The sequence below is a fragment of the Tricharina praecox genome, assembly GCF_024521635.1.
Source record: "Tricharina praecox strain CBS 144465 chromosome Unknown BZA05scaffold_30, whole genome shotgun sequence".
In the NCBI taxonomy this organism is placed as follows: domain Eukaryota; kingdom Fungi; phylum Ascomycota; class Pezizomycetes; order Pezizales; family Pyronemataceae; genus Tricharina; species Tricharina praecox.
In genome coordinates, this window is record NW_026250432.1 from 190373 (window position 1) to 217242 (window position 26870).

The 26870-nt window shown below is 55.0% G+C and overlaps 6 protein-coding genes across 6 annotated transcripts; 3 read left to right on the plus strand and 3 right to left on the minus strand.

The window, feature by feature from the left end:
* The first annotated feature begins 2175 nt into the window (after positions 1–2175).
* BZA05DRAFT_173189 (pyridoxal-dependent decarboxylase domain protein) lies at positions 2176–5299 on the plus strand. The gene is made up of 3 exons (XM_051479215.1): positions 2176–3226; positions 3281–3393; positions 3456–5299. The coding sequence occupies exons 1-3, from the start codon at positions 2287–2289 to the stop codon at positions 5130–5132; spliced, it is 2730 nt and encodes a 909-aa protein (XP_051335926.1). The 5' UTR covers positions 2176–2286; the 3' UTR covers positions 5133–5299.
* A 38-nt stretch (positions 5300–5337) lies between these two features.
* On the minus strand, positions 5338–7479 carry BZA05DRAFT_343148 (uncharacterized protein; the record flags this gene model as incomplete). The annotated part of the gene is made up of 4 exons (XM_051481070.1): positions 5338–5705; positions 5767–6713; positions 6771–7374; positions 7434–7479. The coding sequence occupies 4 exons, from the start codon at positions 7477–7479 to the stop codon at positions 5338–5340; spliced, it is 1965 nt and encodes a 654-aa protein (XP_051335927.1).
* A 4358-nt stretch (positions 7480–11837) lies between these two features.
* BZA05DRAFT_476874 (uncharacterized protein) lies at positions 11838–12974 on the plus strand (the record flags this gene model as incomplete). The annotated part of the gene is made up of 4 exons (XM_051488278.1): positions 11838–11955; positions 12021–12274; positions 12346–12516; positions 12759–12974. Exons 1-4 carry the CDS (start codon positions 11904–11906, stop codon positions 12972–12974), a joined length of 693 nt encoding a protein of 230 aa, XP_051335928.1. The 5' UTR covers positions 11838–11903.
* A 974-nt stretch (positions 12975–13948) lies between these two features.
* BZA05DRAFT_409643 (kinase-like domain-containing protein) lies at positions 13949–15484 on the minus strand. Its single transcript, XM_051484814.1, has 2 exons — positions 15152–15484; positions 13949–15089 (listed from the first exon to the last, which is right to left on the minus strand). Exons 1-2 carry the CDS (start codon positions 15245–15247, stop codon positions 14082–14084), a joined length of 1104 nt encoding a protein of 367 aa, XP_051335929.1. The 5' UTR covers positions 15248–15484; the 3' UTR covers positions 13949–14081.
* Positions 15485–15774: 290 nt separating this feature from the next.
* On the plus strand, positions 15775–18587 carry BZA05DRAFT_476876 (uncharacterized protein). Its single transcript, XM_051488279.1, has 2 exons — positions 15775–16607; positions 16656–18587. The coding sequence occupies exons 1-2, from the start codon at positions 15929–15931 to the stop codon at positions 18359–18361; spliced, it is 2385 nt and encodes a 794-aa protein (XP_051335930.1). The 5' UTR covers positions 15775–15928; the 3' UTR covers positions 18362–18587.
* A 6799-nt stretch (positions 18588–25386) lies between these two features.
* Positions 25387–26785, minus strand: BZA05DRAFT_438916 (uncharacterized protein). The gene is made up of 3 exons (XM_051486519.1): positions 26472–26785; positions 25853–26398; positions 25387–25787 (listed from the first exon to the last, which is right to left on the minus strand). The coding sequence occupies exons 1-3, from the start codon at positions 26647–26649 to the stop codon at positions 25777–25779; spliced, it is 735 nt and encodes a 244-aa protein (XP_051335931.1). The 5' UTR covers positions 26650–26785; the 3' UTR covers positions 25387–25776.
* Positions 26786–26870: the final 85 nt, after the last annotated feature.

The following is a 26870-nucleotide window of genomic DNA, read 5'->3' on the forward strand; positions in this document are numbered from 1 at the left end:
GCACGGAGGGCAATCACTCTCGCCATCTCCGCATAACACTCGTACAATGCGTACAGTCCCTTTCACGGGTACGGTATGTACGAGCTGAGCTGAGTTGACCTCGATAGGGACTGGAAAGCTGGTATGGCATGACGTCGACTCCGCGCCCGCATGCGGATTGCCACGACTCGTTGCACCGCCTTCAGATCAGATATAGCCATTTATCACTGGGCTGGACCATGCCGATACGGTGGGCCAGCGAAGATTGAAGACACCACAGTCCGCAATCGGCAATCCGCAGTCTGCAGATGGTTGTTGGCCGCCAGGATCGCCCTCCACCCCACCCCTCATTGATGCTCGATGATGCTCGGGGTGGGTCGCACCCGTCGTCGACGACGACGACACGGGGGTGCCAAGTTGGATTCAAGGTTCATGGTCCACGGAGCGACTAAGTAACGGCATCGACGGTTGCATCCGTGCGGGTGCGGGATTGCGTGCTCGGAATCCGCCTTGATACCAGGTACTTAGTTGCGCCGGAGAACAGGTGTAGGTGTGTGGTGACGGTGACGGCGATGGTGCCGCCGTGTCGGAGCACAACATCGATCGGCCCCCCTTCCCCGCCCCGAGGCTTGCTATATAAGTAGGTAGGTATTAAGAGACCCTCGACGAGTACCTACGGACAACTGATGAACTGATTCAATTGACTAGAAAAAAGCAAAGCAAGAAAGAAAAACAGGCCTGCGAACTTTTAGAGGATACCTGTAGTGGTTGATAATGTCTGACGTGTTGAACAAGAGACCGACAGACTACCTAGACGAACAGAAAAGCAGGAATAGAGAATATTTCAACGTTGAGCGATCGCATCGGGTCTGCCCGCCAACGCACCTCGGTCCCACCATAGGTGCCGCTGCTCGCCGCAACACAAAGCCGCCTCTGCCCCCGAATCTCACAGCTTGCACCTGGAATCTAGGTTGGTTCTCGGCCTGTGTCGGCCCCATATACCGATGTCGGACACGGACAGGACGGGACGGGTACTGGCGTTCACCCCTCCCCCTCCATTCTCCCCGTGCAGTGCCGTGCAGTGCACGAATCCGCCTTCAGGCTTCGGCAAGCACAGTCGTCCGTGACGGTGACGGTGCTTGTGCGCGGCAAAGTAAAGTGTAAAGTTTAAACGATGTGGAGCGGGGGCGGGGGATTGCCCGATCGATTGCCGGGCAGGTATTTCTCGATCGATTGCCGGAGCCGTTCAACCTGTAGTTATCCGGGCAGCAGTGTCCTCCGTCCGTGTCCTCTACGATCAGATCTTCAGAAGTCGCTTTGCGGTATGAGGTATGTAGTACTCGGAATGAAATGGTTAGGATCGACGCGCCGGGAACGGCGACGATCACCACGATCACCACGATCACCATGGCTAGATTCGACCTCTATACTGGAGTCTGGACTGCTTGCTGGACTAGATATAAACCACGGTCTTTGCCTGTAGAGTCGCCCGTAGAGTCGTTCTCCAGTTCCTCTGATTGACAAACAAACACACGAACCAACCGCTTGATCACGTCCAATCACTCACTCACCATGTCCCTCCACGCCGAAAGCGCCTACTCTCTGATCCCAAAAAAGCCCGGTGACAAGGAGAAGGCCCACTCCGCCGAGGTCGAAGAAGCAGCCAACCACTACCGTGCCCAGCACGCCGGGATTGCGCCGTACTTCCTAGGTTAGTCGTGCGAGTAGTATGTGTGTAGTTGATAGGAAAGGCAGGACTGATGGGCCACCTACCCAGGCCCGCAGGCGGAGAACCACGACTTCTTCTCGGGCTACATCAACAAGATCCTCTCGGAGCACAAGCGAGCACGGGAGACGTACCACGGGTGCTCTGATCCCAGCGGCTCCGACGACGGGCGGTTCATCACGTCGGCGATGCAATCGCACCCATCATTCGTAGCCAGCCAGCAGCGGCTCGAGACCGAGCTGAACAACCTATTCTCGCTGCTGATGCAGCACAGCGTGCCGTTCTGGAGTCCGCGGTACAATGCGCACATGCTCATGGACACCAGCATACCCGCCATCCTAGGGTATATCACTACCATGGTGTTTAATCCGAACAATGTCTCGCTTGAGGCTAGTCCCGTCACTACTATGCTCGAGATCGAGGCCGGAGAGCAGTTGTGTAAGATGCTGGGGTTTCGTTTGCAGGAGGGGACGACGCTGCCGGGGTTTCCGGGGGAGATGGAGGGCCCCCTGTTCGAAGGGGAGAGGGTCGCTTGGGGACATGTACAGCACTCCGTTCCACTGCGCTGAGATGTAGTATGAATGCTGATGATACGAAAGATCACCTGCGGCGGCACGGCAGCAAACCTCGAAGGAATCTGGGCCGCGCGAAACCTCAAGTTCTACCCGCTGGCGATCCTGAACGCCATGGCGCCCGGCGAGGACCTCGAGTTCATCGCGCCGACGTTCATGGTGACCACGTGCAAGGATCCGGACCACCCGGTGCTCTTCTCCAAGCTCACGACGTGGGAGCTGCTTAACCTGACGCCCGACGAGGTCCTCGACATCCCCGACAAGCTGTACCGCGCCTATGGCATCTCATCAGCGTATCTCCAGAAAATCATGAAGAAACACAGTATCCAGTCCGTAGGCAAGGACGAGATCGAGCGGCAGTACGGTATCAAGCCCATGCACTGGATGGTCTCGGCTACGAATCACTATTCGTGGCCGAAGGGTTGCGCGCTCACTGGCATCGGAAGCAGGAACATGATCGGTGTTAGGATCGATAACGAGGCTTGTCTGGACTTGGCGCATCTCAGAGAGATATTGGAAGAGCATGTCGAGAATGAAGTGGGAGTCTATGCCGTCACCGCCATCATCGGGTCCACCGAAGAAGGTGCGGTCGATAACCTCAAGGGAATCCTGGCGCTCCGATCAGAGTTCCAGAAGAAGGGCTTGTCGTTCGTTCTCCATGTGGATGCTGCCTGGGGTGGTTACTTTGCTTCCATGGTTCCTCACAAGGAGGAACGGGACGTGGGACTCGTTGCCAGTCATCGGCTCAGAGCTCATGTCGAGGAGGCTTATAGACATATCAAGTTTGCAGATAGCGTCACTATCGACCCGCATAAGAGCGGATATGTGCCGTACCCGGCAGGTGCTCTGTGCTATAGGGACGGAAGGATGAGGTATCTAGTGACTTGGACCAGTCCTTATATCGCTCGGGAACATCAGCCGGAGAGTATTGGAGTGTTTGGTGTTGAAGGTAAGTCCCCCTTCATACGAAGCTCCACGGACCGCCGAACTGACCAACGTCCAGGCAGCAAGCCCGGTGCGGCAGCTGTCGCTACCTGGCTGTCCAATTCAGTCATCGGGATGCGCGGTGATGGATATGGAGTGCTTCTAGGAGAAGCCTCCTTTTCTTGCAGCAGGGCGAGCATTCCCCATCCACTGATTTTCCATTATACACGGAGCTGAAGATTCCTCGTACATAGCTCTCGGCTCACTGGGCAGCCATGTCCACCGATGACGACGTCTTCAAAGTCGTCCCCTTCAACCTGCTCCCATCGGAGCGGAAAGCAGGCTGTACACCAGCCGACATCGAAGCTGAGCGCAAATTTATCCGCGAGCACATCCTCCCCCTGCAGAACATTGACCTCCTCTCCGACCCGAAGGCCCTCGGGCTCCTCCGCGAGCTCGGCTCAGACCTGATCATCAACTGCTTCGCCGTCAACTTCCGCCTCTCAAACGGCGAATGGAACACCTCCGTCGAAGAGGCCAACTACCTCAACAAGCGCATCGTCAAGCGCCTGTCCTACGTAGATCCAAAGCAGGATCTAAGCAGCGTCGAGTTCTTCCTGACATCCACGGAGTTCGGCCACGAGTACGGCGACTGCGCCAAAAACTTCAAGCGGCGGCTCGGGCTTGACGTGAACGACGATGCGGACCTCTTCGTGCTGCGCAACGTGGTGATGAGTCCGTTCCCGACGGCTGGGAACTTCGTCACCATGCTCGCGGACATCTTCAGGAAGATCGTGGAGGAGGAGGTCAAAGTCTGCCAGCTGCGCAACTCGATCGATCCTGCCATCCACCGTTTCACCATCCAGGGCACCAGTAGCGACGGAAAGGTATTCCTCGCCTACGAGCCGTTCTTCCACGAGGCCGACTGCCTGACGCAGCTGATCGTGTCGGCGGACATGGCGCCTGCCGCGCTGTCCGCATACCTAGACCGCCGCTCAACGACAACCCGATATGCCACCTTCCACGTGGCAACCACCGAGAAGGTCCGGCTATCCGACATCCTGTCTGCCGGGCACTTCAGCGGCACAATGTACAAGGCCGACGTAACCAAAGACCTGTGGACCTTCCCGTCCGCCAATTTTCAAAACGTCCGCATCATCAAGAACCGCTCGCTCTCGGACCGATGCCAGGACGTCACCTACCCAGTCTCATACACGCCATTCTACCTGTACGGTACCGCCGCAGCAGGGGACCAACACATCTCGCACGTCCTAACCCGCGCGCCCAACGCCATGTTCCTAGCGGACAACATCGCGCTATCACTCTCAACACCACTGTCCTCCCTCGCCTCCGAGCTATCAAACGGCTGCATCCTAACCGCCACCACGATATTCGAGCAGTCGCGCCAACCGTTCTCGCCCGCGACAACGAACGCCCCGCACCCGGCGGACCCGGCGTTCTTTTTCCTGCCGGACCGCACGCTGGAGGTGAGCGTCTACGCGGATCCGAACGGGCCGGAGGCCAGCGGACCCGGGCTGCTCGCGGACCTGGAGCTGGATAAGCCCCTGGCAACGGGGACTATGACGCTCGCCGGAAGCGTCTATGTCGACGCGAAGCATATCAACGAGGACGGACTGGATGGGCTGTTGTGGAATGGCTCTGGCTGGGAGGCGCCGGAGAAAGAGACGTCGGAGAAAGAGACGCCGGCTGCTGGCTGCCCGGGTATGGGCGCTGGAGGAGTGGGGGGAGGGATTGGCATCGGTATTGGATTGAGTGGGCACGGGATACAGGTTTCTGCTGGGGTGGAGGCGGGGCAGGGTGGGGTGGAGCACCATTTGGCGGTCAAGGCTGGGCTGAGAAGGGTCCCGGCGAGGAGGGGGCTGCTCGGTTTGTGGAAGGATGAGGTCCATGGAGCTCTTGGTCAGCGTTGAGGTTGTTAGGGCTTGGGTCGTTCCTGCCTTATAAAAAATGAACGTACGATACCTTGCGTGGTCAGGATGAATTCACCTTGTATCTCGCAAAACCTACGTTTGCCCGTGGCATTACACCAGCTGGGTCCGTTAGACATATAGGCACATCTATCGCAATGACCAGAGAAGAAGCTGTTTCGTAGATTTTTTTATTCATGTCTAAAATCTATTTCTTTTTCTTCGCGGACGTAATGCTGCCTCCCGAACCCGACCTGGCACTCATCGGCCTACCGTCCGCTCCGACCACCTGTTCGTCCGAGACACCACCACCAGCAGCTACGGCCGCTGCCATAGCCTTGTCAAACGACCGTGGATCAATGCCGAGAATTCCTCCGTTACGGTCACCGCTGACCGAGAACTCCCTGTAGGCATACTTCCACTCATCGAGGAAGGCACGAATGGCGCGAGAAAGCTTGTCCTTGCCACCCTTGGAATGGTGGCCCGTGCCGACAACCGCGTACAGTGGCTGCGAGGAAGTCTGGTGGGTCACGAGGATTTCTTCGAGGTATTTTATACCTTCGTCAGGGAGCAGACCTAAATAGTTTTGCATTAGCTTTCGATAAGAAAAGGCAACAGTAGCGGGGTTTATTTATACCATGAAGATCGACAAACAGTTCTACCCCCGGCTGCTTGTTACGCTCCTCGTAGATCGCCCTCGCTGCTTCCTTGTGTGCCTTGACCATCGCAAGGTTCTCATTGTTGGCCTTTCGGGAGTGTTCCTTGGCAGCCTTTGCATCGTTGCGTTGCCAGGCACCGCTCGCCATCTGTAGATACTTGGCACGCAGGACACCGTGGTTCAAAGCCTCCTTGCGATGCTTAAGGTACATGCGGTTGAGAGTGCTACCAGTCTCGAGCCAGGGAATCTGTTGCGGAGTCGGAATGTGGGACGCTGAAACTTTGGAAGTTCCTCTCTTCGAGTTAGGAGAACCACTGACTCCAGTCCAACGGTTGGAGCCGGGTCCAGGAGACCCCATGCGTACCACCTCGGCAAGAGACGACGGCCCGGTGGGAATGTCATTCTTGGGGCGACGGTCGCGTTTCTTGTGATTCTTTGCACTACCGAGGGATGGGAAGGCTTCAGAGTCATCTAGCGGTATGGATGAATCCTGACTGCGGTCACGGTTCTGCTGGCGAGAGTGGGGACGCGAAGGCGTAAGCTTGAAGCCCGGAGGTGGACCGGTCATGCCAGGACCCATTCCTGAACCCCCGTTCCAATGTTCACCCGGCGAGAGCGAGGGGAAGGCAGAAGCATCTTGAAACTGGAAGCTGGGAGGTGGAGTAGAGGTTCGACTGTCCGAGCCGAGAGTCATCTTCGAGACCGACATGGTTGGGTCGTGAGAGAATATACACGTGTTACCAGCAAGGCACGAACCCATGAGCCAATACTTGCAGATTGTTGTCCCCAGATCGTGGGAAAATCGGCAATCTGCTCTGAGGCATTGTCCAGTCGACAGGAAGAAGCGACAGACAACACCGTTACGAGGGGTAATGGGCCGGGATCTCTCGGGATTCGGGGTAGTGGATTTTCCGATGATGGCGGCACTCTCGACTGGCGCGCATAGATTATACCCGTGATGCTGTTGTTGCTGATCCATCAACATGGCCAGTGTTGCGGCCAAGTCGTACGAACAGATATCCAGCGCTTGATCGATCTGCTCATCCGAACGCCCCTCCCCCAAAACAGAACGTAGCATGTCGTGTGGGGTCATGTTCTGGGTCGGCCCCACGCCGTACATGTAGTTGCTATCATCTCCGATGAGCCACTGCACCGTTTCGCTTCCCAGATCACCGTAGGCTTCGGAAGGAGCGCTTGTCACGTCGTGGTGGAGCACCGGCTCATAGTTGTTGAGGGTTGGAGAGTGCGGTATGAGAGGAGACGAGTACGCGAGCCTCGGGCTTGGTCTCGGCGACGGGAACGGCGAAGATCTGAGCGACGGAGGGAAACCGGGAGCCAGAGGAGGGGTACCGCCGAGCGATGGAGCTGGGGTGCCTACACGCTGGAATTGCCACGGAGCCGGGGAAGCACGACGGATGATGGTGTGGTTGTTACGGATGGGAGGCGATGAAGCGGGTGAGCTTTTGGTACGGTGTCGCCAGAGTACATCGAGAACCTCATTGTCCAGTACGCTGCCTTCGAGATCTGTCTTGCTCGCGATAAGAGTCGAGATTCGCTCAGCTTGATCTTCCTCGAGGATACTCTCGTCTTTGACGAGTCGCGCGAAGGTTAGCCGTGATCCGGAACGGCCACCTTTCGATGCCTACCTTGAAGGATGACGAGGCATTCCCCAAAGAGCTCGTCCGATATCATGCTCTACGAAGGGGTAGTCTTTCCTTTGCACGAAGCGTCGCCGACGGATGTAGTGATTTAGCAATCCGTTATGGTGATTATTGCTTTTCCGAACGAAGTTCACGTGTAGCGAGGAGGAAACAGCTTGTTGGGGGAAGCTCAAGGGATGGGCAGGTTAACGGCACCAGGGTGAGGCTAGGTGTTTTTTCGTTTGGCACCTATCCGAAATCCAAACCGAGTTATCGAAGGCTCCTCGTTTTGGGATCGTTATTTCGAATGGAGTGCGATGTCAGGAAAGCGAATAAGCAAAAAGAGACATGAGAGCGGGGAGAGATGGAGAGAGGGGGTTGGATATGATTGTGAGAGCAAAGATATAAGAGAGAGGAAGGGGCAGAGAAGGTGTGCGAGCGAGCTGCAACGACTGGAGACGGGCCGACAGGGAAGTGTCCTGAGACTCGACGCGGGGGGGCAGGGGAGTGCGAGCGCTGCTCCGTGCTAGGTAGATACTTTGCAGGCAAACTGTAAAAAGGGGACCGGGTGCGGATAGGTTTGGCGGACGAGTGAGGCCGAAAGTGCCTCGTGTGCTGTGCGGGGCACGGGGTTAACTTGATGGAGATTACGATTGCCTTGGGCGACTTTCTCCACTTCCATCGATAAGTTGAGCAGAGACCGAGCTCGAGTCAGTTGACGGAGCCACTGTGTGGCGCTGAATGTGCTTAGTGCAGTGGCGGTGCGCACTTGACCGGAAGGTCGTTGGGCTTGGCGAGGCGGTTTAGGTTCGGGCCTGTGGTTAGCTTTTGAATAGACACACATCGTTGCGTGCAGTGTCACGACTACCTATTCTACGGGCACCAGGGTTAACCCGGTGAAGATTACGATTGCCTTGGTAGGTTGACCTCTTCCACTTCCATTGATGAGCTTAGCAGAAACCGAGTTCGAGTTAACGACCATCCTGCGGGCCAAACACATCACTGTACGGTCGTCCTAGGTATCTTTCTCTCACAGTCCATCCTTCACCGGGTTTCTGTGTTTCACTAGGGTGGATTCAGGTCTTTTCGTATCTACCGACCTGGGGCTGACTTCAAGGCGGGTTTCCCGTAGACAAAAACGATGTCTTCCTTTCAGCGACCTCAAAAGCCTAGCCGCGTATATCACGTGGATACATAACTATATGTGGCCTTTGCACCGTTGCGCATCGTTGATTTGGTCTTTGGAGGCATGGGCCAACTGCATCGTCAGCTTCTTGCGAATGTCGATGCGTAGGCCTGTTTTGACCAGTGTATAAATGTCTCTCTTTGCGTCCATAGGCGGCGGATAGAATCTTTATCCACTTCATCCTCTTCAGCCCCATCTCTCTGCTTCAACATTGGTGCTATACAGCTTATGCACTTCTCCAGGCGCAACTGGGCCAGCTCATCAAAAGAACCAAACGGCTCCGGAGTGAAGACACCAAGTCCAGACGAACGAACCAAAGGTCAAGGGAAGCCGGCGAACCACGGCCCTGAAATGCCCCGAAAAAGACCCTGAAAATGGCTCTGAAAATGGCCCTGAAGGCCCTGAAAGGAATAGCCCATTAATATCACAGAAAACTGCTGCATCAAGTAGCTCCATCATCGCACTTGCATCATGGCAGATCACGAGAACCTCAGCCGGTACGCCACGTGGACAGCAAAGCACCAGGCGGCAACCGGTCGGTCGTCAATTCTGCGGAACTGAGCTCCGGCCCCGATGGTCACCATGGGACAGTAATCGTATCGATAATCCGATGGAAAACTGTCGGAGACGGTCAGAGGCTTAGAGCTTCAGAGGGGATCACTGAAGTATGAAAAGACAAATGGCGGCTGGATGGGATTACTGGTCAGGGTGTTAGTTATTTAGGGCATGTGCAGAAATGGAGATATGATGACTCGAGGTATGTAGATACCTAGTTTTACTGACCTCAAAAGGGCCGGCTGTCATCATACCTCACTCCCAGAGGACGTTCTTTCGCCAAGTATGTAGATATCAAATATCATCCGCCGCTTCAAGGCCGAGTTGCGCCGTTCGCATATCTAGGTGGTGTTGAGGAGAGGTTCGAGCTGAACTGCCGCGCTACGAGTGACCAGGTAGATAGAGTAATCGTTAGATAGGACACCCGAGAAGGTTGGTGGTTCCGCATGGAAGCCCGATTCGAGCTAACGTGCATAACAAAGCCATTGTTTCCGTGAAACATGAAACATGGCTCGCACCAAACGAAACCACCCCCGGAAACCACCCAAAACGCTGAACGAACAGTGGGATGCCGCACCCGAACGATCCCGAGTGTGGTAGTGTCCGTATTCGTGTTATCCGCTCAGTGTAGCCGTATGGCATGTATGGCCTTTTCTTCATTTGTTTAATCACATGTGTACTCTCATTTAGCCTAGTATCTGGACTACTCTACCGGTACGGCGGCGTACATTTCTCCCGTTCCTGTCTACAGGGTACCAAGTTTGTACCGTATGGCTTCTCTTTTCGTTCCATCATACTCGCAATCAGTCCGTATAGATTACCTGTGGCGGTGTATGTACATTTTCTGTGTTTCCAGTCCACAGTCCAGGTATGTTCGTAACTGGCTCGGTGTGGCCGCCCCATCCCCGCTCGCCCTCCGTCCGGGCTCGAATAATTGTGTCTGACCAGGAAACCGATCCACGGGTGGCCCTCATAGAGCCATGGTATGTACGTCCGTATCTATGGCTTCGTGAGAGAGAGAACATCAATTTATTGTCACATATGACCTTTAATAGCATCTCTATGGCTTCGTTGGAGTGTGGAATACCGTAGCGCAACAGACGGATCGAGTGACAAGCGACGCTGGATGGCGGAAAGTTGATATAGTCGAATCGACGGGAAGAGAAGAGAGAAAAGGCGGAGAATTGCTAATGGGGTTGAATATCTAGCTTGCTCAAGATATTTTGTCCCCGGTGAAAGGCGACCTGCGCGGAAAACTGCGGCCTACTACTGCTAATAGAGTCCGGTCATCCCACGGCACTCGGAGAAAACCGTTGGTGCAAGCCCAGGATTTCAGCACATAGTAACCTACCGAGACTGGAACAGTGGTAAATATTCTCTAAACTCGCGTATGATATATGGTTGAAGTGTAATAGCTCAAGCACCGAGTTGAGTACTACGGAGCCACGAAGGAATCGCCGACAACGAGGAAGCCGATGCCTAGGACAGAGACGCGGTAGGAACGGAACGGACACCGAGCAGCTATTTCATTAGCCGATCAGACCTTCATTATGGTCGTGATCTAAAGCCGCCGAATCAGTTATGATGGAAAACAAGTCCCAGACTTCAGTACATGGCGGAATACCTCGTGACGTAAGCAACAGCTGAGCTACGATCCAAATCAGTATAACTCGCCCGAGTCAGTAGTGGGGGACATGACAAACATTTCTTCACGACCAGCACGAGGTGCTTATCAAATGATCCGCAGCTTATGCGATAAGTCACAAGCCCCGGGCCAACAGTTTCGGTGGTTTATTAATATGCGGATTGGCTGGTAACTAATGGTGATGCATCGGAGATAGGCCTAAGAGGCGCCATCACAGTCAGTAAATAGCTTAACGATCGTATAAACCCAAGACAGTGGGTGAATAATACTAAGACCTCGTTTGGACGCACCGTTTCCGTATTGTTACGGTGAGCCTGATTCTTTTTAAAAGTTTGGATTCAATTCACTCGTACAGAGCTTCTACTGCTCTGTAGTCAAATAACGTTTGGCGACCAAAACACTCAACTGCGAACTCTTACGCAACCACTCCTGTCTATTGATTTCAATACTGTCTTTATGCGGCGCATGGAGAAGCTTTAGAACTCACAATCGAAAATAGTAGCGAGCTATGGTTCATCCAAATGCATCTTGTATCAAACTGCACTCCATAACTGCTGGGTCTGGTCTGCTGTCGGTGCTTGCCGAGAGACGTTCAAACGCCTGCTCGTGGCCACCTGAATACTGCATTTTGGTGCCGAAATTGTCACACGTTACGCTTTGTCTGACGGTGTGCGGTGTTGCGTAGGGTCCGAACGACTGGGTGCTCCGCATGCGTAGACTCTCATTCGTCTCTAGATACCACTGGTAGCATATTCTGTGGTTTTTTTAGAAGATACTAATGCAAGGCCACCATTGATACGAATCCGCCGTCATGTCCGATGCACTCTGCTGCGTGACCGACCATCATCGGAGATTCCACAACATTTCCTCAGCGTGTGCTTAAGCTCCCGTCACTCGTAATCAGCGCTGAGGGTATGTTGATATCGCCTCCTACATGTTTCCCAGAACTGCGGAGCTCAATGGGCAGTGACGGTAAGTTATAAAGCGAGCAGTTCCGCAGGTCTTCTGGAGATTCCACAACAAGCTTCAATCCTACCGCAACAGTTACATACCTCCGGCCAACATACGTTCTTATAGTTCAATATCAACTATGTCTCAACACTGGCTCAACATTCCCGGCAATGCACTCGTCATTGGCGCAGGTTTGTCCCCCACAACTTACAAGCCATCGAAACCCACCAATGCACTAACAATACCCGATCTGTAGGCCAAGGTATCGGCAAAGCCACGGCGCTCGCCTTCGCAACGGGCGGCGTATCTGGCATCGTCCTGGCCGGCAGAACCCAGGCTACGCTGTCCCAGACCGAAGTCGAGATCGGGGCCATTGCCGCCAGCCAAGGCCGCGAGGTCAAGACTCTGATCGTCATCACCGACATTACTAAAGAAGCGGACGTGATCTGTCTCCACCAGGAGGCGAAGGAGGTCTTTAGACGCATCGACTACGCCGCCAATACCGCTGGTGTAAGTCACCGCTAGCCCCCGCTCCCATGAGGAACGAAGGACAGAAAACTGACAGTCTGACACCAATGAAGCTGCTCGGGGACGACTTCAAGCCCACCACCTCGGTAACCGCCACCGAGGTGAACGCGCAGCTAGCCATGAACGCAACGGGTTTCCTCCTGTGCATGCGGGAGGCGATCAAGATGATGGAGACGCAGGAGCCGCTGTCGGTGCCGGGATTCCACACGGCGGAGCGGCCGGGGGTGCGAGGGTCGATTGTGGTCAGGCAACAGTACCCATGAGTACCAGCTACACTATGGCCGAGTTCGCGAATTTGGGGATGATGCGGTGTGCGGGTGTGTAGATGCATATCTTTCCCTCCCTCCCTCTCCCTCCCTCCCTTGCTCCCGGGTTGAGGGGAAGTTTTACTGACGCGGGAGTGATAACTACAGCTACCGACTACGCCCTAAAGGACATCCGCATCAACGCCGTTGCGCCAGGCTAGATCGTCTCGGCGGGGCTCTTGGAGAGCAACAACAACACGCCCGAAAATGGTCTCAAGAGTGTCGGCTCCGTGCCGATTCGCAGGTTTAGCACGGTCGATGAGGTCGCTGATGTGGCCGTCTTCATGTGCAGTCCCAGAGCTAGCTATATTCATGGCATGAATTATGTTGTCGCTGGTGGGGTCGGGTTTGAACAGTGCTGGAGCGTCGAAGCCTGATAGGTGCGGTTTGATGGCACTTTTGAAGATGAGTGATCCAGGGCTGGGTAGCCAGTGGAAAGCAGTCGGAAAGGGGCTTGTTGTGGGATTTTACGTGTGCAAGAGTTGAATTCAAGGATCTGAGAGTTGACCGTATGGAGATCACGAGTCGGAATTATCATAGTAGTTACTTGCTCTCCAATACTAAAGTGATGTGTCTACTGCCTGGAGTACCGAGTAGAAAGAGGACATGTGCACCCAAAGCACCATATCACGGTAGGTACGTACCAGTTAAACGGCCAGATTGACGTTTCAGTGAACCAAGAAACAATCCCCAAAATTACTCGGCAAGACATCACATGTATACTTAGGCCGACCGCAGTGAAGGCTGAACTGCTTTACTGGCAGCAGGAACGGCGACCAGAACTTGCACGGGCGACACAAGTGGCCTCACCACCCATCACTCGCGGGTAATCTCGGAGAAGGAAGTTTACTTTTCGAAAACAACAGGATAAATCAAGCAATTAACGATCCCACAAGACCAATCGTAAAAAGGACCTTCAGAATTCAAACTCTGAGGTAAACATTTTACTGATGGTGGTGGTCGCTGCCTCTCTGGAGGTAACCTCCCTTAGTACCCTCCCAGCCCCGTGAGGTTAGAGATGAAGCTCTACCGTCGCGATTAGATGCTACGCCACTGGCTATCTACCTTCCAGAGCTAGCAAGCAATCGCAATTGTTGCTTGGAACTTCAAGAGAGTGCGAGTGATGATGAATGATTTGCTGGCCCAACGCCGTCCAAGCAAAACAGTGTTTACTATCGTCTAGCCTATTTCCGAGGCAGGCAGAGTAATGCTAGGCAGCCTCACCGACTCTCACCCTCATCCCCATCCCCGCCGCTGAATCGGCCGCCATCTCAGTGGCAGGGCTGATATAGGCTCTCTTCCCTTGTTCTCAAAGGAGCGGGCGGTCGGATCGTTGATTGTTTGCTACGGGCGTTGAGCGGTAGGGATATTCACCCGCAGTTCTACATGAATTACGGATGGCCCGAAGGAAGAAGGAAACGAAATATTTGTAATCGTGATTTATACGTAGACCGCACCCCGGGTATCCATCTCAAATTCCATCGTTACAACTTCGCCGTCTTCCCACCTGCCCTCTCCTCTCGATCCTCCTGGACAAGTTTCGTAGCCAACGCCGCCAACTTCGGCGTAAGCTTCTCGTATGCCCCGGCATTCTCACTACTTGCCTGCCTCCTGGCAAACCGCGCCGAGATCCCCTGTGTGATCACCGAGTTTCTACAGAGCATGAACGCAAGCCCCCAATTCTGTCCGTGCACCTTCCACCCCACAGCTTGCTCATAGACCTTGACCGCCTCCTCCCTACTCGGCAGGCCCGGGGTCTTTCCCGGCAAAAAGTCCGTGGCGCCCGGCGACAAGCTCGCTTCCGGATTCGTCGCGAACAGGAAAGGGGAGAGCAGATTGCACAGGTCGCTAAGCGGATGTCCCAGCGTGGACAATTCCCAGTCGAGGATTCCGACGACGCGCGGCTCGGTGGGGTGGAAAATCAGGTTGTCGATCTTGTAGTCGCCATGGATGATGACGGTGCGGTCCTCGGGCAGGGTTTTCGAGAAGTACTCCATGTTCTCGGCGAAATTCGGGATCGGGCCGACTTCTGCGCCGGTGTCGATATCGCGGGCGGCGCCCTGCGCCGCGCTGATCGTTGCTAGAGTCCGGATCTGGCGCGTGTAGAAGCCGCTGGGCTTACCGTAGCCCTCCAGGCTAACGTCGCGGAAATCGGTCTGGTGCAACAGCGCCAGTGTCGTCAGCGCCGAGTTCCACATCGCCTTGCGGTCGGCGGGTGAGACTCCCGGGATCGACGGGTTGGAGAAGATCCGCCCAGCGACGAACTCCATCACGTAGAACGGCGTGTCGAGCACCGTCGAGTCCTCGCATAGGATTATGGCTTTGGGAGCCGGGACCGGAGTGGGCGAGAGCGCTGCTAGCACCCGGTATTCGCGCTCGACGGCGTGTGCGGTTGGGTTCAGAAGCTTTCCGGGAGGCTTCTTGCGCAGGACGTATTGCGCGCCGTTGGAGGCCGTCAGGAGATATGTGGGGTTCGATTGGCCGTAGCCGAACTGCGCGGCGCCACGGGGAGTCAGTGATGCTGAAGGAGGATCGGCAGAGGGACGGTACCTACCTGCTTGACGTCCAGAGGGGCTTGGATGTAGGTTTTTGCGGCCAGGTATCGCTCGAGCGCTGGAATGTCGATGGGTTGACGTATTGGGCCGGCCATTTTTGCTGTAGTTGTGATGAAGTCGAGGAGGTGTGGAAGTGGCAGGCTGTGGGGGATGTCACATAGTGATAAGACATGCCGAGGTTCGGTTCATGTAAGGCACACGAGGGCGACGCGACGACCGAGATGCCGATCATGTGTGGGGAAGCCGCCGCGGCCGCGCCACGTTAGGTAGTCGGCAATGGAGAATCGGGTTGGGACGTTGGAGGCTATGTAGAGTACGTGCATTCGGAAAACTCCGTCATTTGCGTTGGAAGAACTCTGGATCTGCCATGCGAGCTATCTACAAGTATCTACTTGTACAGCGCCAGTGCAAGCATGTAACTATTATTTACAGGCACCTCTTGTACGTACAGTTGTGGCTTGATTCCGAATCACAAAGTTGTTGGACATTCTCTGCAACACTGAACACTGCACAGTGCAATGGAAGCCTTTCCCTATATATTCGTGTCCTAGAAATGGCACGTGTCCACGCTTATTTAGCGGACAATCGCGATCGAGCGCTGGGGTCTCGCTTCGCCCCGTGTCACTGATTGACCCCTACACGAAACCCACACGGCTGGCATGGCGGAGGCAGTGCGGCTGATCCTCGTTGGAAGAGGGGACAGGTAACGGGAACACTCAGCTCTACCTATTCTTCACATCCGCCTTCGTTCTCTCAGCGCGAGCCCGAACCCAACGATGGCTGCCGTCCATGAGTATTCACAGCAACCAAAACCGCATGGCCAGCACCAAGAGCCAAGCTATCAGCTGCCGCCCGGCGGGGAACCCACGCCAGCTGCTCACGGGAGCTACGGCCAGTTTCCATATGCGCACACGAGTCCGCCGCAACAACCTCTCTCACTCGGATATCAGCCATTCCCGTCGTCGCCGCTATACGGCAGGCCCCCCGGCCAACTCTCAGAGCCCATGGGCGGTCCCCTTGTACGAAGCGCGGGGTATCCGCAACAGCAGCCACAACCACCTCAGTCCGGCGCTGGCCCCAGCCAATCGCCATTCGGCTATCAAAATCACAATCCACAGCTCCCGCAACCTGTGCCTCAACCGCCACAACTGCAAACCGCTCACCTCAGTAGACAGTCGTCACGGGTTTATGGTGGCCATGGGCACGGAGACTACGGAGGTTCACAAACCTTATCGACCCAGGGAATGGCGGGCGGATATGAACAGTATAACAGCAACGAGCGAGTTCAACAACTAAGGAACGACGGACGGCCTGCTTCTGCTTGGTCCACGCCGCAGCACCAGCAGCACCAGCAGCATCCACCGCTGCCGCCGGGTTGGACTGCATACTGGGATCAGCGACTGCAAAAACACTACTATAGCAACGCTGCGACGGGGCAGACAACGTGGGAACCACGTAAGTACCCACAGGCCATTCACGTAATAGTTACTGATGCCCCCAAAGCGCATGCATCGCAGTATCCGATTCCGCAGACCCCTTCCTTTGCCCATCCACCTGCTCTTTCTCAATCGCCGCAGAGTCTTCCTCAGCAATTCCATCCCCCACAGCAACACCAGCAGCGACTTCAAACACCCATTCAGCTACCTATGATCACCGCATACCCAGTTCCACAGACCCCACAGCCTCATAATATGGATTTGTCGATCGACACCGGTATGCAGCAGTACAAGCGCCCTTCAACCGGAACTCCGACCAATCAGATGCACATTCAGAAGCTTCCTCCTATCGCATCCCATGTCGAGCTGTGTGCTGAGCCAAACTCTCCAGTAACCAACAGGTCATCACCTCAGCACCCATTTGCATCACAATCGGGTCAACCGTTGTCATTCTCGCCCGGGCCGCCACCGCCGCCAAAAGTGCTCGAAAAATCACTCATAATCACTCGCTTCGCCCACTCACCACCTCACTCGCAACTCGAAGTCGTTACAAATACCGCACCTCACCAGCCCGCATCTCACCAACCCGCCCCTCGCCAGCCCACACCTCGCCAGCCCACGCCTCGCCAGTCCACACCGGTAAACAAGGACACATCCGCTTACTCCAACTTCGGGCAAGCAATCCTGAGCCAAGTAAACACCAAGGTGCCTACCGGCAAGAAAACACCGGTCAAGAGGCCGCAGCCGTCCAATATAGATCCGTCGGTCTCGCCACTCAGCTCACCGCCCCAAGAGCCCCCCAAGAAACCCTCTGCCAAACGCTCCTCGACTCCTCCGTTCATGTCATCAACATCGCACGGCCCCCTCTCCATGACCGAGGACGAGCTCTCTCCACGAGCAAGACGCGTAAAGTCGAACGACGAGGAACCACACGTGTCTGCCACCTTCACGGCCCTCGACAATGATCCCATATTTACCGGCTTGACGGTGAACACGGGCTTGAACGCACCACGTAACAGCGGGATGGTGACTACGCAGATCGTGCGCGTCCATGGTGGGCATGGTGGGCACGGTGGGCATGGTGGGCATCAGGGGACAATCACGCCCCCTAGCCCCGCGATATCAATCCGGAATCCGAAGCCGGTCGTGCCACCCGGGGCCATGGAGGTGCCCCTGCTGAGGCAGAGGGATAGTGTTGTCAGTTATGGCTCTCCGGGTGGAGCGGCCGGAGGATTTCACCCCCCGCAGCAGCAGCAGCAGCAGGGTGTTCAGATGGGGCAGCAGCCGCAGGGAATGCATATGGGACAGCAGCAGCAGCAGGGCACGCAGATGGGACAGCAGCAGCAGCAGGGCATGCATATGGGGCAGATGCATCCTCCCGTCCACAGCAGCCAGATGGGGCATCAACATCAACAACATCCGCAGCAGCGAGAAGATCCACCAGCGGACGGACAACAAAGCAACATAGTGGCGTTGCAGCAATACCACAGCGCCTTAGCGCAGCGCGCAGTTCTCAAGCACGAAGGAACAGCCGTCGATCGCCTCCGCATGCTGGCCGAGGACCTTGCAACCCTCTCCAATACCATTTACACGGCACTGGAGCGGTTGCCGGTGGGCTACGTCGAGGAGCTCGCCGGTGAGCTGAGTAACGATTGGGAAATCGTCGAGATGGATACTATGCTGAGAGGTGTACTGGTTACTCATGGAAGGGACGAGCAGGCTAGGCCGAATGAGAGGTGGAGGAAGCAGGGGCCGCCGGGGTATCATGGGTAGTAGGTACTAGTAGATTGTGGGCTATATAGTGGTAATTGGTGGGTGGATGGAGCAGGTTACGTGGGTGTTGTGCGGTGTGAGGTGTTTGGGGTGTTGTGTTCATACCATAGTTAGTTCATTCGGTGTTTTGACTTTATTTTTGCCCTGTAGGTGGGATATGAGATTGCAATACTATATGAAGGGATACCCATATGTTAATGGCGGAAAACGATTAGCCTTCTCAGAGGTCTTGGAAGTTGGACGTTATGAGGGTGCACTCGGTGAGGAAAGATATGAACGCGGGAGAAGTGTTGTACCGCATGTACAACCCAGCTTTGCAAAGCTCATTCACGCTGATCCTGCTTCAAACACCTAGCTACACTAAAGTGTGTGGGCTGTTCAACCACCTATTCAGAAACGACTCGAGAGTTGAGAAAGCCATTAGTTATGTAGCCACTGCGATCCCTAAATAATCATCAGTTATCACACACTCCTATCGTCCATATGAAACGCTTACACTACCAACTACCAACACGGGTAGCTACATACCACCAAGTCTTGAGCCCCAACCATGTTGGAAGGGACTCATGGATGATGGAGGTGATCACTGAAACGATTGAAATGGAGAGAGAAGTGAAGTGATCTGTTCAGGTCTGGGAGCTACAGGTACATACAAGAGAGAGAGAGAGAGAGAGAGAGAAATAAAACTGAACTTAGACCCGCTACCGCACCGAATGTTCCAAGCACCCACCACCGATCCTCCGGGCGGCTAGTGGACTACCTACTCACAGGAACACACTCGTTCCCACAAACCACAGCCATGCTATCCCAACGGACAGCAACTCCTTCCTGTGAGCCAGTCAAGGCCCATACAAACTGTCAAACTTTAGTTGCCTGGAGATCTCGGCACGAGTTGAGGTTTGGCGGTGGAAGAGTCTCGACGGCCACGATGGACTATCAACGAATATATAGTTACGCGGCAGCGGACTCTGATGAGCGGCCAACTTTGTTCGGCGTCCAACCTTAGGTGGCCCCTCAGTCTTAAAATAGAGGTTTTTGCCGTATGCGATAGGTTTTTCTTCTGTATCGAATAGAATATCATCACCTGTCTACGCAAATATTTCAACAGGTTATGAGCCCGGATTGAACGCTTTAACCCGCATCAATCCTTTATTCTTCTTTTCCTCCTCTTCAATCCTCTCCCCAACGGTTGATCGCCCACGATGACCGACTTCACCGCAATTTACACATGCGAACACGGCTCCACACCCGTACTCACTGCAAAAAACTACCACCCGTGGAAGCACAACCTCATGGACTTCCTCGTTATGGACGACGCCCTCAACATTGTCCTCGGCCTAGAACGAGCACCAGCCGACATGGCATTTGCCCTCGGCAGAGACTACTCCAGACGGTCGAACAAAGCCTTCGGAATGATACGGCAATCCACCGAGCCGCGTATCCACACCTTTATCAGCGGCCTTGGGCACCGCGACCCGCAACGCGCATAGGAAGCCCTCGGACAGCGACTCGACTGCTCTGCAGCAGCACGCGTCGCCACCCTCATCCGGTTCCACAACTCATCGATGCAACCCAGAACGCCGGTATCCGAGTACATCACCTACCTATGCGACATACAACAGGAGTTGGAAGGAACCCCGGACGAGCAAGATGAGAGGACGGTACTCATGCGCCTCCTCACAACCCTTCCCAACGCATTCGTACACATAGTCGGCATAATCCTGAAAAGGGATTCCGGCTTGGAAGACCATACCCTCGACTCGGTCGCCGCAGTCCTGATCGAGCACGAAGCCGCCGGAAACCTTTGCGCCGCGTCGGCTGGGTCGAGCCCTAACACCGCCGCCGGTACTACTGTTCAGGCGGTGGCGACCAATACCAATACCAATGCGAGGAACTCGGGAAAATATGCGAAGCGTATCAAGGGCCGCAGAAAGAACACCGGTGGTAAGCCCTACGACAGGAAGCCGGAAACCGCGGACCAGGATATCGTATGCTTCTACTGCACGAAGAAGGGCTATACAGCTGGTGAATTTCGCATGAAGGAAAAGGCAGATGAAATACGGAAGGAACACCGACACGGACGAGCTTCCTAGCCTAATCCGGTCGACACCCATCAGCGGATCAGAGGGTCAGGGCTGCTGCCTGCTGGCCCAAGATTGATCGGCTCGAGTGATCGGTTCGAGTGACGGCTCGAGTGGACGGCACTGGGATGGCGGTTGCGCTTCGGCGAGCTCAAGATCAATGGCTCTGATGCTGAGCCCGACTCCGGCCTCCTGACTCCTTATGACACGCGAGACTAGCTGGTGGTACGCGGGACGCGCGGGACGGTGCAATGGTCACCTAGAAATTGTGCTCTGGGCTACTTTCTTCATAAGTATTTGTAGATATAAGGGATTGTGCCGGTAACTATAGTAGTAGGTACTAGTAGGCCGTACACGAGTGACTATTTGAGTCCGAGGACACATGGCAAACATGGACTATCACTTGATCGTAAGGCACTGCACAGTGTTGATATTATGCGTCTTGTTGCCTGTTCCAGTGTCCCTGCTACTTTCCACTGTACGTATGAATACTGCCCTCATTTCCTTTGTGACTGCTTAGGATTGTTCATGGCTTCTCACCAGAGTCAGCCTCTTTAGCTAAAAGCCTTCAAGCCCCCAGTTTCAACACACAGTGCAAGCAAGGTATGTACTTATTTGCGGCGTAGTTGAAACTTGCCATCCTGTTGGTCGGGACGCTGGGGCGAGACGGGGGATGGAGTAGGAAGAGAGGGGAGGAAATAATTACATACTGGCATCGATATTTTCGGAGGAATGTAGGCCCCAGGGGAGGGGACATAGAGATGGCTATCGACAGGTAAATATGGGAGGAGGATCACTGGGCGCGGCATCGAGCCAAGTACATATATTCTCCACCCCCCAGCCCGCTGGGTATTTTCGGCCTCGTCTTTGTTTCGTCTTATCTTGTTGTTCCACTCGCTCCCAGCGGCTGTATGAACCCGAGAGGTGAAACCGCTAAGAAGTAGTTAAGATCTGCCTGCTTGCCACTACGGCGACCTCATCATACATAATACAAAATATCCTCTCTTGGCGTTCATGCGGTGCGTTTACTTAGGTCCTGCTCTGGGCACCGATTTCGGGGCGGGATACCGTGCATACCGTACATACCGGTACTTAATCGGTGATTGTGACCGGCCGAGTGAGCACACTGTGGCAGAGTGATGGAGGAGCTGTCGGCGGGAGAAAACGAATGTGGTTAGTAGTTCGCATCAACGTTGGCGGGCATGGCGGGGTCTTCCTCTTCCTCTTCCTCCTCTTCTTCTTCTTATTCTGTCTTGTTCATCCTCTATCGAATAGACGGCCAACCCCTCATCTCCTCTCTCTCCTCTGTGTGCGCTTCCTTTCTAGTCAGGCCTGGATAGGCATTGACAAAGAGCCCTCGCAAAACCACTATTTGGCATTGATGGATACATAGGTCCTGACAATCCTCATTGATTCTGAACTGCACTAACACCTGATGGGGTGAATTCCGTCTTTGAAGTTGCGTCACATCAACCCCGCACCCGCACGCTACATACGATCGCCGCACTCTTGCCGCCGGCGCAACCGCCCAGCTCCAAAAATAGCATCCCCGCACCCCAGGTTACGACGTTACGTACCCGTTGAACGTTCACCCCGCAGGCGGCACACACCATCACTCGGGGCGCTTACGTTCCGGTTTATTTCGAGACCGCACTAACCAGTGTCTGCGACGTGCGTGTAACCGTATGTATGGTACTTTATCTATACAATTTGACTGCTTACGTATGCACATGGTACGACCACATCCTCCGCTCTGATTGAGGACCGCAAATGGATGGCGGGGGGTGCTTGGCTTGTCGGGATCCCAGATGCGGGTGCTTGTGTCTGTGCCACACGTCAAGCTGATCGTTGGATCCGTGGGCGGGCTGACGGCTGACCGATCGAGGCCTGGTGGGGCGCTCACGCCTTCGCTACTCGACGTCCCCGCCCCCCATCCGGTGAGAGTGAGAACCCCTCAGGCCGCCAGTCAATCGTGTTTGAAGGAGGTGTATGTCCGAGATATTTCGAGAACGCATGCGAAATGCGCGCGCAACGAGGAACAGATGTCAGAGTCGCACCACAGTGAAGGCTATCATTCCACATCACACGTTGAAAACTCGAAGGACGGAGTGTCGAACTTACATATTAAACCTCGACGTTGTCCCCCCAGACCAAGCAAGCATGCAAGCAAGCGGTATTCACAAACTTCAATGGGCTTTCACACGAACCACCCCCCTCGCTGTCCTGCGCGCAATTCGCCATTCCTCAACGTTCACCTCTCCAGCTCGAGGTCCTCGCATCGCCATGGCGTGAGTGCATACTACTTACCTAATAATGTACCTATATTGACACCATGACACTAGCACACCGCACACGCTTAGAAGTACATGTCAGATCAACAATTCACGCAGCCAGAATGGAGAGCTCACGAGTCACGAGTCGCGAATTCAGTGGAAGAAACAATTACGAGTATGTACGTACATACATACATACGCAGTCCGGTGGCCCGCAGCTGGATTTGGGCGGCAAACGTCCATTCAGCCCTTCGGTGGCTTCCACCACAACCTCCACTACATGATTCCTGAGTTGGATGGATGGATGGATGGATGGATGGATGGATGGATATGGACCATGCATGGTCAGTCTCCACGTGGAATCCGTGCCGTTTTCGTCCCATGACGTTCGACTGCAGAACAGCTGTGCTGACACGACAAACGGCATCATCCACCTCACCGTGACCTACGGTACGGTACATACCTACCAGCGAGTTTTTTTTAACGTATGAATGACCATGGAAGTATATATGATACACAGGTACACAGCAGCCAGGTCACGCCGCCCAGAAGTAGGTCATCTACACTGTACATACTACGTATCAGCAGCCGACCCAGAGTGCAGCCACTCTCGTATCGAGGTTGAGGTATTTCGACATCCGCTAGAATTATACCTACATACATGTGTCTACCAGGTCGATGCCATGTGCCCAACAGGAAGTGCTTCTGCGACGACAATACTGCAACCGCACACATACCGCAACAAGCGCAACAGCCAATCAGCGGGCCGTTGCTATCGGTCCTCGCGCTCACTGTCATTCCACCACATCTTATCTTACGTCACCGTACTTATTGCATTAACAACTCAGGTTTACCAGTGCAGCGGTGCAGCGGTGCTGAGGCCGCGCACGGTGGCGTTCTCAGGATCAAAGTCTCAGCGTATGTACCTACGATAGGTACCTATTCAGATCTCGCAGCCGACCCTCTGCCAGCGCACTTCAATCGCCGCATCACCCCCACATCCTCCAGGCTTCCATTCCCTTTATCTTCCCAGCCGCCCTGGAAGGCCGCGTCCACCCGCCAATATCCAGTGCCCACTGTCCACTGATACCCCGCCATGTAGCCGCGCCAAGGATAACATCCCTACGCGCGCTTGAAGATTCTCCCGGTTTCGCTTATGACGAACCCAGCAACCCTCCGTACCGTAGGTATCATCTATCTAGAGTACGTACTATGGATACCAGGTATGTTTTTTTATCTCCGAGCGAGCGAGCGAGCGCTTCCATCATACACATTCGTATTTTGGGGATGCAGGCTGATCCTGGCCTGCGGGCCGAGGCTGCAGAAAAATATTTCGATGTATAGTACCATCCACCACGTCCACCACGGTCCACCACCAGCATCAAGATTCAACACCACCCCGGCTCCCGCGTACCCACACGGCTGGATGGATGGATGGATGGATGTGCCCTGCATACATACATATGTACGCATGGCGTATTTATGCAGCCGGCGGCGTTTCGAATTCTAGCATACCCACGGCAGAATTCGTTTCGGCTGGTATGTACTGAGTGGATGTCGGCACGGTGGATGCGGTACCTACGTAGTGATATGTAGGAGGAGGGGGAGTGAATCGCTCACGAACGTCACGCGGCGGGGCGGGGCAGGGAAACAATCCCATCCTCCCACGGACAGGGCCCGGTAAAAATCCCCCGGCTGCACGTCATGTCACGTCAACCAGCAGGCTGGCGTTTCAGCTCCTACGAACCTCCGTGTTTCGATGCTTCGCGGTATGTTCTTCACCCTTCCCCGTATGCATATCGCGTTTCCCATCTGCACAGTGCATATCCGGTAAACGCCCGGGGTCGAGACTTGTACTCTAATACCGTACTCTCCACGCGAGCAACCCCCAACTCCCGTACCGGGGATACACCCGTACTCTACCTTGTGTAAATACCCCGTCCGCCCGCCCGCCCAGTGCCCTCACCGCCCGTCCCCGCAAGTTTGGCGTACACGCATTGCAAAGACAAGCATTAGCCGTTGACCGCCAGTGTCCGCATTCTTGCCCGCACACCTACCCGCCTGCATGAGTGTCTACTCTATGATAGATGTCGTCGTCTGCGCCGTAGTGGCGCAGACCCGTCCCCGGGACTGGTCGGTGGCAGGTCGGTGGCAGATGGTAGGCGCATGGTGTAGGGTACATACTCTACTCTACTCTACATAGAGTACGCCGCACGCACGCGTACTCTATGTGGAGTACGTTGGGATCTTGTACTTGTTCGAGAGCGGGAGAAAAGCCAAGGACTTGCGCTGTCAAGTCTGCGCAGAGTCTGGGCGGGTCGATGGTACTGGGCGGGTCGATGGTACATGAGGTACGTTGGGGAGTAGAGTACATACATGCGCCCACAGCGGTTGGGTTGGCCGTGCCGTGCCGCGTCTGCCACGCACGCCCATTGTCCATTGCTCGCCGCAAATCATGTCCGCCGCAAATCATGTCCTCAGAGGGGCTCGAGGCACTCTATGTACCGAGTAGATGGCGTCATGTGTGCCGTTGTGGCTTTCTGTGTGCCGTCATGGCGTTCTGTATGCCACATGTGCCATGTCTTTGTGCACATGTCCTCGTGCACAAGTCCTCGTGCGGATAGTCGGTTTTGCATCATAGATCATGGCGGCAAAGGATTCAAGAGTGTGAACCGCATTAATTCAAAGACTCCGTGTGAAAACAACCTCTCAGAAGAAAGAAAAAAACAACAAATGCCGCCAATCGCAAACCCCGCACCCAACCAGACCCGACCCCGTGACCGAAAAAAACGAATGATTGTGCGCCCAGAGCGCCATGACAGAAGATATGCTGCAAGGAAGAGAGAAAAAGAGAAGAAAAAAAAGGTAACTATACAAGTATTTACAATGAAGGTACAGGAATCCACGCATTTCTAGCCTCCCCGACTTCACTCTCCCGCATTCACCTAGCCCGCGTGTGTCGTAGTGTCACAAGGAAATTAAGAGGTATATGTTCGGAAATAGGTAAATGGCGGTGGTAGCCAGGAGGTGGTGGTGGTTGGTCTATCGGCCGGGAAAAAACTTAAAAGAACCCTGTCGAGCAAAGTCCACGTTAGTATTCGGTTCCAGCGAGTGGTAAAAGCGAGGGGAAAACTTACAGTACTCGGTAGCGTACGGGATCTCGAACTTTGCGGGCATGCCCTCGCACGTCCTGGGAGCCATTCCTCCTGCAGTGTTGACTCTGTAGACGTCGGAGAACCCGCGGGTACCCTCGATGGCCGAGAGCCTGAGCCAATCGACGGCGCCGTGGTCGCCCTGCGGCGCAGCAGACGGGGCGGGCACTCCCTCCGTCTTCTTTCCGACGAAGATGTCGCTGCTGCCGCTCTTGGTGAACTCGAAGACGGGCGTGGTGGCGTCGGTGAAGTAGTGCAGCCCGACTTCGACCTTCTTGTCGCCCATGATGCTGCACAATCCCAGCAGCGCGCGGATCTTCTTCTCCTCCATGGCCAGGAGCATCGCCGGCATCGAGTGGAGTACTGCGGGGAAGTTCTGCGCCAGGCATGAGGCGTCGTACAGCAGGGCGTACGCTCCGTACGCCGCTGGTGCCACGGACGCGGTGCTCGTGGAACAGGTGTAGTTCTGCGTTCCTTTGCCGAGGACGACTCGCTTGGGTGTGCGAGGTGAGGGAGACGAGAGCTCTGCATCTGCTATGAGGTTAGCTTCCGATTGACTCGTGCTGGGGGCCCGCCACGAGGGAAGGATCGGGGGAATGCATACATCCGTCCTGCTGGATCGTCGGCATGACCGCTCTGTCCAGACTGCAACCGGTCACTCTCGCAACCCTGGAATCCTCGTAATCGTCATCGTTGTCGTCTCGTCGGGACCCTGGGAGGGCGCTGGCGACCGCCGCGAAGCCGGCAAGCACAATGGCGAGGCACTTGATGGAGAACTGCATCTTTGTCGTGGTGCGGCTGGGAAGGCGAGCGGAGATTGAGTTGGAGGGGGAGGAGGAGGATGGAAGATGGAAGGCGTCTGGATGGAGGAAGGAAGCAGGCGGAGGAAGGAAGGAAGCAGGCGGAGGAAGGAAGGAAGACCTTTAAAGAAGTAGACTGGAACCTGACCGGTTGGTTGGGATAGTGGGTCTGGATTGGTAGAGGAGAGACACGTTATTTATCT